Source organism: Megascapheus bottae, chromosome 3 (assembly GCF_031878675.1).
Source record: "Megascapheus bottae isolate mThoBot1 chromosome 3, mThoBot2.hap1, whole genome shotgun sequence".
NCBI classification, from domain to species: domain Eukaryota; kingdom Metazoa; phylum Chordata; class Mammalia; order Rodentia; family Geomyidae; genus Megascapheus; species Megascapheus bottae.
In genome coordinates, this window is record NC_143511.1 from 86,125,443 (window position 1) to 86,138,820 (window position 13,378).

The 13,378-nt window shown below is 60.6% G+C and overlaps 1 protein-coding gene across 1 annotated transcript in view; it reads left to right on the forward strand.

Moving 5' to 3' along the window:
- Hmcn2 (hemicentin 2) overlaps nt 1-13,378 on the forward strand; it is a 108,546-nt gene that overhangs the window by 31,312 nt on the left and 63,856 nt on the right. Inside the window, exons 18-27 of the mRNA XM_090329396.1 lie at nt 2,688-2,876; nt 3,338-3,433; nt 3,636-3,763; nt 4,099-4,243; nt 4,404-4,516; nt 4,608-4,764; nt 5,456-5,624; nt 9,787-9,914; nt 10,828-11,082; nt 11,619-11,705. Coding sequence (XP_090185522.1) covers nt 2,688-2,876; nt 3,338-3,433; nt 3,636-3,763; nt 4,099-4,243; nt 4,404-4,516; nt 4,608-4,764; nt 5,456-5,624; nt 9,787-9,914; nt 10,828-11,082; nt 11,619-11,705 — 1,467 coding nt within the window. The remainder of the gene's footprint in view (nt 1-2,687; nt 2,877-3,337; nt 3,434-3,635; nt 3,764-4,098; nt 4,244-4,403; nt 4,517-4,607; nt 4,765-5,455; nt 5,625-9,786; nt 9,915-10,827; nt 11,083-11,618; nt 11,706-13,378) is intronic.

The window sequence follows — 13,378 nt, forward strand, 5'->3', positions numbered from 1 at the left end:
CTGGGGAGCCGTGGGCTCTGCTTGTGAGCACGGGAGCTGGGACGGATCCGCTGTGTCGGGAAGGACAGGTGCTGGACACTGGGCCAATGTGGGAATCAATCCAGAATGTTCTTACGGGGCCAGGTGGGTGGGGGCTGGGCCCAGTGCCCCTGGGAGGGGTGGGGTGCTGGCTGAGTTTGGGCTGTCTGTGGGGGTCTTGGGGCTGGAGTCCTCCCAGGTGTGGGGCACCCTAGACTTCCATTCATTCATTCATTCATTCATTTGATCCTTCATTCCTCCAACATGGTCACCAGCTGCCTGGTGGCAGGTGAGACACAGCATCTGCCAAACTGCTGCTCACACAGGAGGGGAACGGGGCATTAGAACCCCACACAGCCTTTGTCTGCAGGGTCTGTGGCCCTGCATGTTGTGGGTTGCAGTTGGCTCTGGAACCGTCCCTCGTGTCAGAGTGAGGTGGTGGGCCAGCCTGGTGGTGGTGATGGACAATCAGATCTCTGGTCCATCTGGGTGGCAGCTGTGGGCCAGCCTTCCAAGCCAGGCTGACAGAGGCCAGGATAGGTGGGCATAGTGCCTGCTTCTTGCTGCCAAGGCTTCCTGGTGGCACTGGGACCCAGGAGAAGGCAGCATCCTTGTCTGGTTAACTGGTGCCAGCACTTGAAGCCGGCACTCTACCACTGAGCCACGCCTCTGGTTCCTTTTGCACCTCTTCTTTGGTGCTAGTCTGTGGTTTGAACTTAGGGTCTAGGCAGTGTCCCTGATATGCTTTTGCTCAGGGCTGGTGCTCTGCCACTTGAGTCACAGCACCACTTCTGGTTTTCTGGTGGTTTATTGGAGATAAGAGTCTCATAGACTTTAGTGTGTGGGCTGGCTTTGAACTGTGATCCCCAGACCCCAGCCTCCTGAGTAGCTAGGATTATAGGTGTGAGCCACTGGTGCTTGGCACACACAAGTTATCTTTGAAATCAGGTCTTCCTGCCTGCCTGGGCTGGCACCTACCTCCTCTTCCCCCTCCTCCCCCTCCTCTTCCTCCTCTTTATCCTCTTCCTCATTTTTGTGCCTACACTGGAATTCAAATTCAAGGCTTAGTATACTTATTTGGCTGGTGCTCTACTACTTGAGCCACAGCTTCACATTTGACTTTTTGCTGGTTGTTACAAGAGGAGTCGCAGACTTTTCTCACCAGGATGACTTTGAAGCAGAGTCTTCAGGTCTCAGCCACCTGAGTAGCTGGGATTCCAAGTGCGAGCCATGCTGCCAGATTCAGAAAAATCTTCTAATTTTAATTTCCTGTACAATCTAAGCAAAAAGACTAGTAAGCAGAGGAAGACGGATCCAGGCAGGACTGGGTGTGCCTTACGCCATCAGAGTATGAACTATCCTGCATGGGGGTTGGAGGGGACGACGCCCAGGGCAGGCTCAGAGCCTGGTGCAGGACCTGGGCGTGGGGAAGGCAAGTGACATCAGCCACACTGTCCCCAGAATGGTGGGGGGGGAGTTGGGGGTGAGCTGAGACTTGGAGCAGGGACCTCCAGGCAGTTCCTTAGTCCTTCAGATCCCCAGTTTCCTCATCTGGGACAGGGATGGGAAAGGGGTGCAGGGGGACAGAGCAGGGAATGGGACCTCAGCCTGAGAGTAGATGCCAGCCCCACGTGGGGGAGGTGGCAGCTGGATCCTGTCCCCAGGGTGCTGGGGCTCCAGGCATCAGGGCCCAGCTCTGCTGTGGGTGGAAGCAAGGAGGAACCAAGCTGGACTTGGGGAGCCGCCTGTGGCCCTGGGAGGAAGCATCCCGGGCTCCTCCGCCTCCTTGGAACTTCCCTCCTCCCGTGGCCAGCAGGGAAAGTCAGTGTCATTATCTGGATGGATGGGGATTTCTGGAAAGAATCAAGAGGAGGCGGCTTTTCCATGGTGCTAAGAGACAGGGACCTCCCTGGCAGATGGGCCTGGACTGAGCTGGATGGGGCCTGGACTGTGGAGTTCACACGGGATGGGTTAGGGCTGGACCAGGGCTGGAGAGGATCTTGCGTTTATTCCTCCTCCTTCTTCTTCTCCTCCTCCTCCTCCTCCTCCTCCTCCTCCTCCTCCTCCTTCTCCTTCTTCTTCTTCTTTTTCTTCTTTTTTTTTTGCTGGTCCTGAGGCTTGAACTCAGGTCTTCATACTTTCACTTGGCTTGCTTGTTTGGCTTTCACTCTACCACTTAAGCCATGCCTCCATCCCTGCTTTTTGGTGGTTCATTGCCAATCAGAATCCCCTAGACTTTTCCTGCCTAGGGTAGCAAACACACACAGACACACAGACACACACACACACACAGACACACACACACACACCCCAGCAACCAAGGAACGATGTAGAGGGGGGGGAGGATGGGGAGCTGAAGGTTCCCAGAAGGCATCTCTCTGGGTGGCTTAAAACAGCTGTGGACACAGAAGCTGGCAGGCCTGTGCTTCCTCCTCTCCTGGCTAAGACCCCGGGACAAAGCGTCCTGTGACTCAGGAGAGATTAGGTAGAGGTGTGAAGGGGAGAGTCAGCGCTCCCCACTCCCCACCTCCGTGGGAGCCCTCATACCAGGCCCCCACGCTCCTGTGGGTGGAAGCATTTTGAGGGTTTCTCGGCCGTGTCGCGGGGCGGGGCGGGGGTGGTGAGACAGGCCGGGCTCCCGGGACCCAGCTGGTCGGAACTCCCTGCAGACCCTCCCCGGCTGGTGGAGCGGCCCCAGGACGTGGCTGTGGAGCTGGGCAAGAGCGCCTTCCTTGCCTGCCGGGCCACAGGCCGCCCGCCCCCGACCATCACCTGGCGCCGTGCTGATGGCCAGGCCCTGGGGCCCACGCAGAGCGGCAGGACTGGGCAGCGCCACTCCGGGGTGCTGTTCTTTGAAAGTAAGACATCGGGGTGCCCAGGCAGGGGCGCAGCTCCTCACTCTCACACTCCGACCCACGTCATCTCCTAATCGCCTGCACCCCTGCTGTGGCCCACTCCAGGCCCTGCTCGCGCTAGCAGGGCTGGGTTGGATCCCAGGGATTTGTGCTCGCCAGGCGGGGCCCCTCTGTCGCCTGAGCCAGGCCTCCTGCTCTTGTGGCTTTATTAAAAGAAGCTTCTGGATCAGCTTGGACCTTGATTCTCCTATTCATGCTGGAATGGCGGGTGCAGGCCCCCCTTCCGGCTGTTGTATTTATTGTTTTTCCTGTTGAGACAGTGTCGGGAACTTTTGGCCCAGGCTGGTCTAGCACATCAACACTCAATCTCAGGCTCCTGTGTGGCTGGGATGGCAGATGCGAGCCGCCGTGTCTGGGGGCGGGGGCTGGGGGTCCTGGCAATCGGGCCCCTCTCTTGTCCTCAGCGGCCGCCCCCGAGCACCAGGCCTCATACATCTGCGAAGCGCGGAACATCTTCGGGAAGGTCCAAGCCGAGACCCGGCTCGTGGTCACTGGACACGGTTGGAGTAGGGGGCCGGGAGTGGGGGGGGTCCCCAGGCACCCCAGGGAGGTCACACGGCTACCCTCCTGTAGGAGAGATGTGTGCCAAGTTGCTGCATCCTGGGCAGTGACCTGGGGGACCCGCTGGGGGGACAGAGTGGGCCTTTGTCCCCCAGTGGCCGCTCACAGTCTATTGAGGCCACACCCCTCCTCTCTCCACAGCACCCCCACAGATTGCCAGCAATGCGGCTGTGGTCCGGGTCCTGGAGGGACAGCCTGTGACGCTGCCCTGTGTCGTCCTGGCTGGGAAGCCCCTCCCCGAGCGGCGCTGGCTCAAGGCTGGCCGGCCTGTGAGTGGGGCCCCTGGGGTGGGGAGGCAGCTGGCCTGTGAGTGGGGGGGGGCTTCTGGGGTAGAAGGTGAGGCAGGGGTGCGGTAGGAGGATCTGGGGAGTGGCAGGGGGGAGTGGAGGCAGGGGTGCTTTCTTGTCCTGCTGTCCTGGTCATGGCCAGAAGCGGGTCACGAAGCCCCTCAGCCGTCCCTGTCGGACTCCCCTCTCCTTCCTCTAACCATTCACCTCCCGTCCTGCCAGAGGCTACGACGCCCAGCCTCTGCTTGAGCCCTCAGGGGCCCGGCGCCCCTCCCCGCCGCCCTCATTTCTTCACAAGGGTCTCCTCCTGTCCCCAGCTCCCGCCCGGCGGCCGGCACGCGGTGCGGTCGGACGGCAGTCTGCACCTGGACAGGGCCCTGCAGGACGACGCGGACACGTACAGCTGCGTGGCCACCAACGTGGCCGGGGCCCACCACCGGGACGTCGTGCTGGCGGTGCAGGGTGAGTCCCGGCCAGGCTGAGACGTGGAGTGACGCGGGTGCCACAGTCCACAGATCTCGGCCCGGGCAGCTGGGGTCACAGGCGAGGACGGCGGGGTCTGCGCTGTGGTGACCCCAGCTGCTGGCAACGCTGCTTTATGGGATTGTCTTGATTCTCAAAGTGCCACCTAGAATTCACCCAGCTGCCACTCACCACGTCACCAACGAAGGGGTTCTGGTCTCTCTACCCTGCGTGGCCTCGGGGGTCCCCATGCCTGCTGTCACCTGGACCAAGGTAGGCAGGGCCTGGCGCCCGAGGGAGCCACAGCAGCCTGCTCTGTGCATCATGGGAAGAGGCTTTGCTGATGCCACCCTGTCCCCTCCAGGATGCCAGCACCCTGAGCGCCGATGGCCACTACAACATGAGCCAGGATGGCAGCCTGGTCATCGCCCAGCCATCACGCGGGGATGCAGGGACCTACGTGTGCACGGCCACCAACACCGTGGGTTTCTCCAGCCAGGAGATGTGGCTCTCAGTGAACAGTGAGCGGCGGGAGGGGTCCCTGTGCCCCGCCTCAGCGCCCCGACTCAGCCTGGGAGGGAGCTGCTTGCTAGTCTCTCTTCCCATACTTTTCTCTATCCAAACCCTCTGGTCTCCTCCCCATTTCTGGAGGGTCCAGCCTGCCTCAGGGCCTTTGCATGTGCCCCATCTTTTTAAATGTAGGGTTTTCTCTCTGAACAACATCAGTCTAGACACCTGGGATGGTAAGGCGGGCTCTGGTAGTGCCCTCACCCCAATGTCCAGATTGTTTCAGGGCTCTTGCTTACACAGGGACTTTGTGCCCTTAGGGTAGGGGCTGCAGCCAGGGGTCAGAAGGAAGGGGATGCAGTCCTCTCTGTCATCCAGGGCTCTTGAGCCTGATGTGGGAGGAGGGGTCACAGATGCATGGTCACCATCCCCGCCGCCTGGGGTGGGGAAGTGGAGGGAGCTAGTGGCTGTACCCCAAGGTAGCTGAGGGATACCTTGGGGATGCCTGGGAGCCAGGAGGAGGCAGAGCCAGCTGGGCCAGCCCAGAAAGGGACAGCAGGACAGGAAAGCAGAGGGGGTTTGGACAGCTGGGACCAGTAGAACCCTTGTCCAGAGAATGGCCATGCCGGGGAGGGGTCCTGAGCCCCTGGACCCTGCCTGTCACTGTCCTGGTCTCACTCACAGCCGTGCTGCTTTCCCTGCCAGCCAAGCCCAGGATCAAGGCGAACGGCTCCTACGACAATGCAGGTGCAGTCTTGAGAGTGAGAGCCCAGGCGGGAGAAGGGGTGACGCTAGACTGTGAGGCCCAGGGCTCTCCAACCCCGCTGGTCACCTGGACCAAAGACCGGCAGCCACTGCCACCCGGCACGGACAGGTAACTGAGTCAGAGATGGGCTGGGAGGCAGGGGAACTGGAGCTGGCTTCCAGGCGGGCAGTGACCCAGCAGGTAGGGGGGGTGGGGGGGCTGCTTTCTGCAGGGACGACCTCTGTGCGTGGGTCCCTGGAGCTTCCGTGGGTCCCTGGAGCTTCCGTGGGTGCGTGGGAACCAGGGTGAGCTGAACCTGATGAAACATGTTCCGGAAGGAAATTGGGGAGCGGAGGCCGAGGGTTGCGACTTGACTGGGGGTCTTTCAGCTGAGGGGAGGGGTGTGGGGGCAGTAGATACTCCAGCCTCTGAACTCCTGGGCCATTGGTGGGGTGGGAGGCCCGGTGATGGTGATGTCAGCCCTGGCAAGCTTTCTGGCACATTCCAGGCCCAGCAGACCTCCAGCCGCCTCCCCACGCGTCTGCATTGCGGGACATCTGTGCGCCCAGCCAGCCAGGCCTTGCAGCCGTGGGGCCCCAGACACAGCCCAGGCAGGGACAGATGGTGGGGCCTGGCTGGACGGTGGGGTTCAGGGAGCCCCACAAGGCCCAGCTCCGTTCCTCATTGGGTGGTGGTTTTCAGTGGGCACAGTGGTTGACAGGAATGGTGTTTCTGTAGTTCACTCCTCATGCCCTGAGTGTTAAGGGGCCCAGCGGGAGCCATCAATTCACAAAAAGCTGCTTTTGCAATTGTAGCCTTGTTCTTTCGTTTCTCCCCTGGGGCCTGGCCTGCAGCCTGGGGCTGGAGATTTATGGCATTCTGGGTTTATCCTCAGGAAGAGGGAACTGGCCCAGTCAGGCAGCTGCCCTGGAGTTGATCTAACCTGAACTCAATGTGCCTGGTCCCTGCTGGCTCCCCGGACAGCCCAGGCCCGCCGGCCAGCCACAGGCACTAGCTGAGAACCAGGACACATATCCGGGCTGAAATCATGGCCATGCCATTCTCGCCTGGCGCTGCGGCTCACACCTGTAAACGTAGCCGCTCAGGAGGCCAAGATCTGAGGATAGAGGTTCAAAGCCAGCCGGGGCTGAGAAGTCTATGAGATCTTTACCTCTGACGAACCATCCATAAGTTGGAAGTGGAAATGTCACTCAAGCGGTAGTGCACCAGCTGTGAGTGAAAAAGCTGAGTGGGCGTGCAAGGCCTGTGTTCAAGCCTCAGCACACAGAACCATCCTTGTCTCGCTGAGTCCTCTCTGTGTTGGACAGACTAATCCAGTACTTGTGGCAGGTTGTAAATCGGCGTTTTATTATGTCCGTGGTGGGGCAGCTGTCACTGTCGTCAGTCCTGGACATCTTGCTGCTCTCCCCCCAAATGCCTATTTATTTTTTTGGTTGGGGAGAGTTTTGTGGTCTGAAACCAGGGCCTTGAACTTGCTAGACAGATGCTGTACCATTCAAGCCACGCCTCCAGCCTTTTATTGATTTTTTGATAGGGTCTTGTATTTTTTCTGGGGCTTGGCCTCCGACTGAAATCCTTCTACTAGGGACCTTCCATGTAGGTGGGATTGCCAGAAGTGTGCCACCAAATCCAGGTTGTTGGTGGAGTTGGGACATGTCACTATGGTTTTGCTCAGTCTGGCCTTGAACCATTTCAATAGGATGGCAAGGGTGAGCCACCATACCCAACTGGGGCCCCTTTCTGCCTCTGGATTCACCCATTTATCCTCTATGCAGAATCCTAGGGGGTCTTCTACATCTGGCTTCTCCCACCAAGGATAATGCTTTCAAGGTTCACCCAGGCCGTAGCAGGCAGAACAGCTGCGTTGTTTATGGCTGAGTTATAGCCCTGGTGTCACCCGCCACTCACCAGCTGATGGAGCTGTGTGTGGGTATTGTGAACAGCTTCATCTTTGAGAGGTTTTGAAATTTCTTTCGCAGCTGAGGGATCTTTTATTTCTCTCCATGGCAGGGCTTTAACTCAGCCTAGACACTGGGCCTCAGCTCTTTGGCTAAAGGCTAGTGCCTGCAGTGCACGAGAGGCTTGCAACCTCCGTAGGGGCCAGCGGGCCTCAGCATGAGCCTGAGATGAGTATGCACACTCACGCTCACAGCCACTCACATCTCAACGGGTGTGAGCTCATAGAGGCAAGTCCTGAGCACAGACACCCAGTGACACTGTGGGCAGGTGGGTGCCGAGCCCCTGGAGGGCTGGCCGTCCAGTGGGAAGCCGGGTGTAAGGCAGGCCTGGGGAGGAGGGGGGGTCCCTGCCCAGCCCAGTCTGCTCTGCCCCCCGATACTCAGACTTAAACTGGCTGCCTCAGCATCCCCTCCTCGTCCCGCCTCCTTGTCCCCAGGGCATCCTCGCTCCTCTTCTACCTGGAAGGGTCGCCATGCCTACTGCTTGCACCTGCCCAGGGATACGGGCCCCCATTTCTGGTTATATAAGGGGCTCCTTTCCTCCTGCCCTTTTCTTGGGGGGCTCTGCGTGAAAGCAGGAGCCTTGCCCCACAGGCTGGGCCTGGGGACCAGGGTGTGTGTGGTTAGCAGTGGCCTGTGCCCAGCACTGAGCCCAGCCTGCATTGGAGGCCAGGCGGCCTGGGGACCCCTGCCAGTGTCGCCCCCAGCTCCTTGGTCCCTTCTCGGGGCCTGTGGGTTCCCAAGGAAGGCCTGGGCAGGGCGCTGGGGGCTGGAGCACATGGGGAGGTGTGTTGCTAGGCAACCATGTTTGTTTGGGGTTCTGGGGTGGGGCTGGGACATCTGGGAGCTGAGGCACAGCCAGGTCCTGTTCCTGCCCAGGCGAGGGTCCAGTGGCGGGGCCACCATGCTCCCTCCTTGGTCTCCCCCACTCTTGCCTCAGTCTCCCCCTGTTCTGCACATTCCCAATGACACCGCAGGACAGGCACCCACCCAGCCCTCTCTGGCTGGTTAACCATGGCCAGGGCAGGGCCGTAGCCAGGGTTCTGAGATGTGGAGAGGTGCTGCCAGCCGCATGGGCTGCCTCGGGGCCTTTCATGGGGCCTCTGCCTCCCCTTTTGTGCAGGCCTGGCACCTCTGAAGTCCGGTCCTGCCAGCCTGCTTTGTTTAGCAGCTTCTTAATGAACCCCAGACTGAACAGGTCACCTCGGCAGCCATGCTATGTGTAGGAGTGGATCTAAGGGCCCCATTGCCTTGGGCCCTGGTCAGCTGAGTGGCTCTAGACAGTAGGGACCACTGTGCCACAAGCACCCCGTCATTCCTCCAAGTGACAGAGCAGGGCGTCTCCTCTCCAGTGGTTCAGTGCAATCAGTAACACCAACAGAAGTGTGTTAGCCGGGCCTGGTGGCTCCAGTGGAGACCCTGGGCTCAGGGAGCCGAGGACAATGGAACCCTGCCCAGTCTCCTGAGCATGCGCCCACAGTCCCTTCAGCCAGCAGAGAGCAGGCAGCTGGCAGGGAAAGAGGAGGAAGGGCTGGAGGGCGCGTTTACACATCCATCTCAGAAGCAGCCGTGAGAACCTTGGGACCACGCAGTGAGCAGGAGTGAACTGCACGCACACACATCCGTATCGCGCATCTATAGAAGTGTCGTTCGGCACGTGGCACTGAGCTGTGCGCTGCTGGCTGCGCCGTCTGGCGGCCTTGATGGAGCCTCTGCTCCTGATCCATCAGGACATTCAGGTCTCTTATTTGCTCTAAAATGGGGACCACAGAGGCACAGCAAGATGAGGGACTTTCCCAGCCTCACCCAGCAGGCTTGTGGCAGAGCAGGGGGCCCAGCCATGGAGCCCACTCGGGCTGTGGAGATAGTCACCAGTGTGTCAACCACTGTGGTGTGCAGGGGATTGCCGCTGTGCTGTGTGGATGGGGAGACTGAGGCACAGGCTGAGTAGCACCTGCTGATGGGGGGACCGTCTGGAGCCACAGGGGCTCTGTGACACTCTGGGGCATAGACTTGGGCTGGGCAGGGCTGAGGACCGGCTCTGGGGTCCCCTTGCTCTTGAGGCCCGCTGAGGCCAGTGGCTGCCCCTGCCCCCCTATCTTATGGGAGCCAGGGTTCCTCGCAGCCAGCACATGAGGGGGTGATGTCATGTCTCCCAGGTCCCTTGGGGTCCAGCCCAGCTGCAGACGCCTGGCTGGGAGTCCTGGGTCCTGTGGGGTGGGGGCAGGGGGCTTTCAAGGTGCAGGTGGACTGGGGGATGGTGGGGAAGATGGCTGGGGGACAGCACCTCACCACCGCCCCTCACTCTGCAGGCACCACCTCCTCCCCTCCGGATCCCTGCACCTGGCCCCAGCCAAGGCCCTGGACAGTGGCCACTACAAATGCACAGCCAGCAACCCTGCAGGGGCCACCTCCCTGCGCTACGTCCTCAGGGTGCAAGGTAGGGCAGACTGTCTCACCCAGGTCCCCCACTCGCTGCTCCCCCACGGTCTCCCCCACACCCAAACCCTCCCACCTTTCCCTTCCCCTCTCCCTCCTAGGTTCTCCCTTCCACTCATAGACCCCTCCCTCCACCCCATCCCCTTTGCTGTCCTTGATCGAGGCCTGGACAGCTGCTCAGAGATGGCACAAGGACTAGCAAGGGCCGAGGGGCGTGGCTGCTCTACTTGGCCCCCAGGGTGCAGGCGCCAGGCTCTTCAACAAGGGACCCCAGCACTGTGATGGGGGTGCTGGCATTTAATGGGCATCTCCCCTACACCAGGCACTTTGCATGTCCTTTGCCAGGTCTGGATGCCCTGGCCCCTGGCTTGAACCCAGCCCTGGGCTCGATCCCTTAGCTTTTTCACTGGTGCAAAACCACTTGCACCACAGCTCCACTTCCAGTGTCCAGAGTCTCAGGGGGACTTTCCTGCCCAGGCTGGCTTTGGACCCCGATCCTCAGATCTCAGCCTCCTGAATGGCTAGGGTGACAGGTTGAGCCACCGTGCCCACTCTTATACCTGTTCTAGGCCTGTCTTCCCATGTGCAGAGCCACCCAGAAGGAAGGAAGGCCTATGGGTGGGGTTGGGGTACCTGGGAGGAGCTGGCCACTCTGGGGACACAGGCCCTGCCACCGTGAGGGGTGGAGCTGGAATGAGAGCCACCTCACTGCTCCAGACCATGCTGAGCCATTGTGAGTCAGCCCTGTGCCTCAGTTTCCCCATGCATGCCCTAAGCTGGGCGCACGGCAGATGGTTCCATGGTGCAGGATGAGCTGTCTCCAGTAGTAGCTGGGGAGGGGCACCAAAACATTGAGGTTCTGTGCCCCCTCTCAGGGGTCCCCCACCTTGCCACCCCTCCCTGGGGCCCTCCAGTGCCCCCACAGGTGCAGCAGGGCCCTCGGGTCCTGAAGGTGCTGGCTGGAGAAGCCCTGGATTTGAACTGTGCAGCCGAGGGCAACCCAGAGCCCCAGCTCAGCTGGTTCAAGGATGGGGTGGCTCTGCGGGGCACAGGGACCACTGGCTCTGTCCACTTGGTGGCCGTGGGCCCCTCGGATGCTGGGAACTACGTGTGCAAGGCCTCCAGCAGCGCAGGGACTGACACCTGGGAGCTGGAGCTGCGGGTGCTGGGTGAGCCTCCCCAGGTTCACACGGGCCAAGTGTACCAGGATGCCTGGCCCCTCTGCCCTTCCCGGGGCCTCCCTGCCCTGTCGCTGGCATCCAGAAGCCTCAGGCAGCTCCTGAGATCTGCCAGGGGCCCTCAGCACCGCCCTCTGGGCACCTGACACCCAGCCCCAGCTGTGGCCCCAGGCACCTGCCTCAGACCAGCACATACACGCACACATACACACACACACACACACACACACACACACACACACACACACACACACGCACACGCACTCACGCACGCGCAGAGTAAGCTTGGGGGACTTTTACAGAAGGAACTTTCCTCCCCTCACCATTGAAAGCTCAGGCCTAGCCCCACCCCATCCCTAGCCTGCACCTGGGGATGGGGCTGGGGAGCTCTTATGGGGCCCTGCTCTGGGGGGGTCACCCCCCAGCTGGTGAGCCAGTTCCATGCCCTGGCTGGAAGTGGTGGCAAGGACAGGGGTGTCCTCTGCGGCTCTGGCTAAGGGTGTGAACGTGGCCTTGTTGCTTCCCAGAACCTCCGCACTGGGGGACTGATGAGACTAGCGGCCTGCTGGAGCGTGTGGCGGGGGAGAATGCCACCCTGCCGTGCCCTGCCCAAGGTGAGTCTGGACCCCGGGGAGCTGGTGGCTGGGGGTGGGCAGAGCTAGCTTCCAGCACCCTGGACCACACTGCGGGAGCATTCATGAGTGACTGAGGGGCCCTCAGCCTGTGCCGGGCGCTTCCCTCCATCTCCCCCTGCGGGACCGTGTCATCAGCCTCTCTGCAACACAGACCGTCCTGGCTCAGAGATAGCGGGGAAGCCCCTTACCCAAGATCACCCAGCCCACCTGGGGCTTGAACTCAGGGCCTGTGTCTTAGCTAGTGCTCCACTATCTGAGCCACAGCTGAGCCACTTCTGACTTCTCGGTAGTTAACTAGAGATAAGAGTTCCACAGGTTTTCCTGCTTTGAACCAGGAGTCTCAGATCTCAGCCTCCTGCGTAACTAGGATTACAAGTGTGAGCCTGGCTCACATCAGCTCCTCTGAGCGCCCTCGGGGGACAGTGGAGAGCCCAAAGAGCAGCCTCTGTGGCCAGGGAGCCCAGTCTTGGCTCTGCAGCTTCTTAAGGCATCTTACCTTCCTCTCTGAGCCTCAGTTTCCCTGTCTGCATGGTAGGGGTCCATCTGTTCCTTTCCAGTGGGGCTGCCATGAGGTCTGAGAGAGATGGCAGCACATGGTGCCCCGGTGGCCGTCCCCCATGGAGTGGCCACCTATGATTGTGCGATAGGCTGTCTGTCCCATGTCTGAGGAGCATAAACAGGTGACTGACACAGACAGGAACCAAGTCGGCAGCCTCTTATCCCAGCAGATGCCCCCAAAGCCAGGGGGGGTGTCTCTGGATTAGGAAGAGGGAGTGGTGGGGAGACGCTGCTGCACCCAGCTGGGCCAGGACAGCTTCTGGATGGTACTGGACAGCTGCCCGGGTGCTGACTATTGGACCACAGCTCCACCTAGTGTTGAGTTATGGAAACAGCAGGCCACAGAACAGTTCCCGAGGCAGGATCCCCCTTCCTCCCCGCCTCCCACACTCCACTCTCATCCCTGGACCCTCAGGGGCTCGTCCTCTGGGACAGGCCCCAGCTTCAATCAGCTGCAACCGATGAGTCTCCTCCATTCACTGTCCATCCTGGATCACCATCCCAGAGCTGGCACACAGGCCCCCTAACAGGTGACACTGTCGCCTCCCCCTGGGGTGTGTGACAGCAAGGCCAGGAGCCTGGATGGCATGTGCCCACGTCTCTTCTTGGCCTCTGTGAAGTGGGGAGGGAGAGGGATTGTTTCAGATTTCCAGAGTGTGTCATGAAACTGGAGACGGGAGCTCTTGTCTCCCTTGGGTTTGTGCCATGAGCTGGTAGCTCAAGCTTGTAATCCTGACTACTCAGGAGACAGATGCAGGGGATCCAGGTCTCCAGCTGAAGGCATTTGGAGGGACGTGTATACACACATGTGTGTGTCCCAGAGTGGGGATAGCAGGCTTTCAGTCCAGGACAGAGGATTCCCAGGGATGCTGTGTGGATAGATTACGTGGCCTGCCCCAGGACACAGGAAACAGCCAATTTGCACATGGGACCTCTGCATACCCAACAGGGAGCCCAGCCTGTGCAGGTGGTGGTTAGCGTGGGGTGAGGCCTTGTCACGCCCATGCCCAGACCAGGCTCACACCAGAGCCACGCCCATCTGTGGACCTGCCATATCAGGCCCTGCCTGGGGCTGGGTGACACTGCCCTGGTGG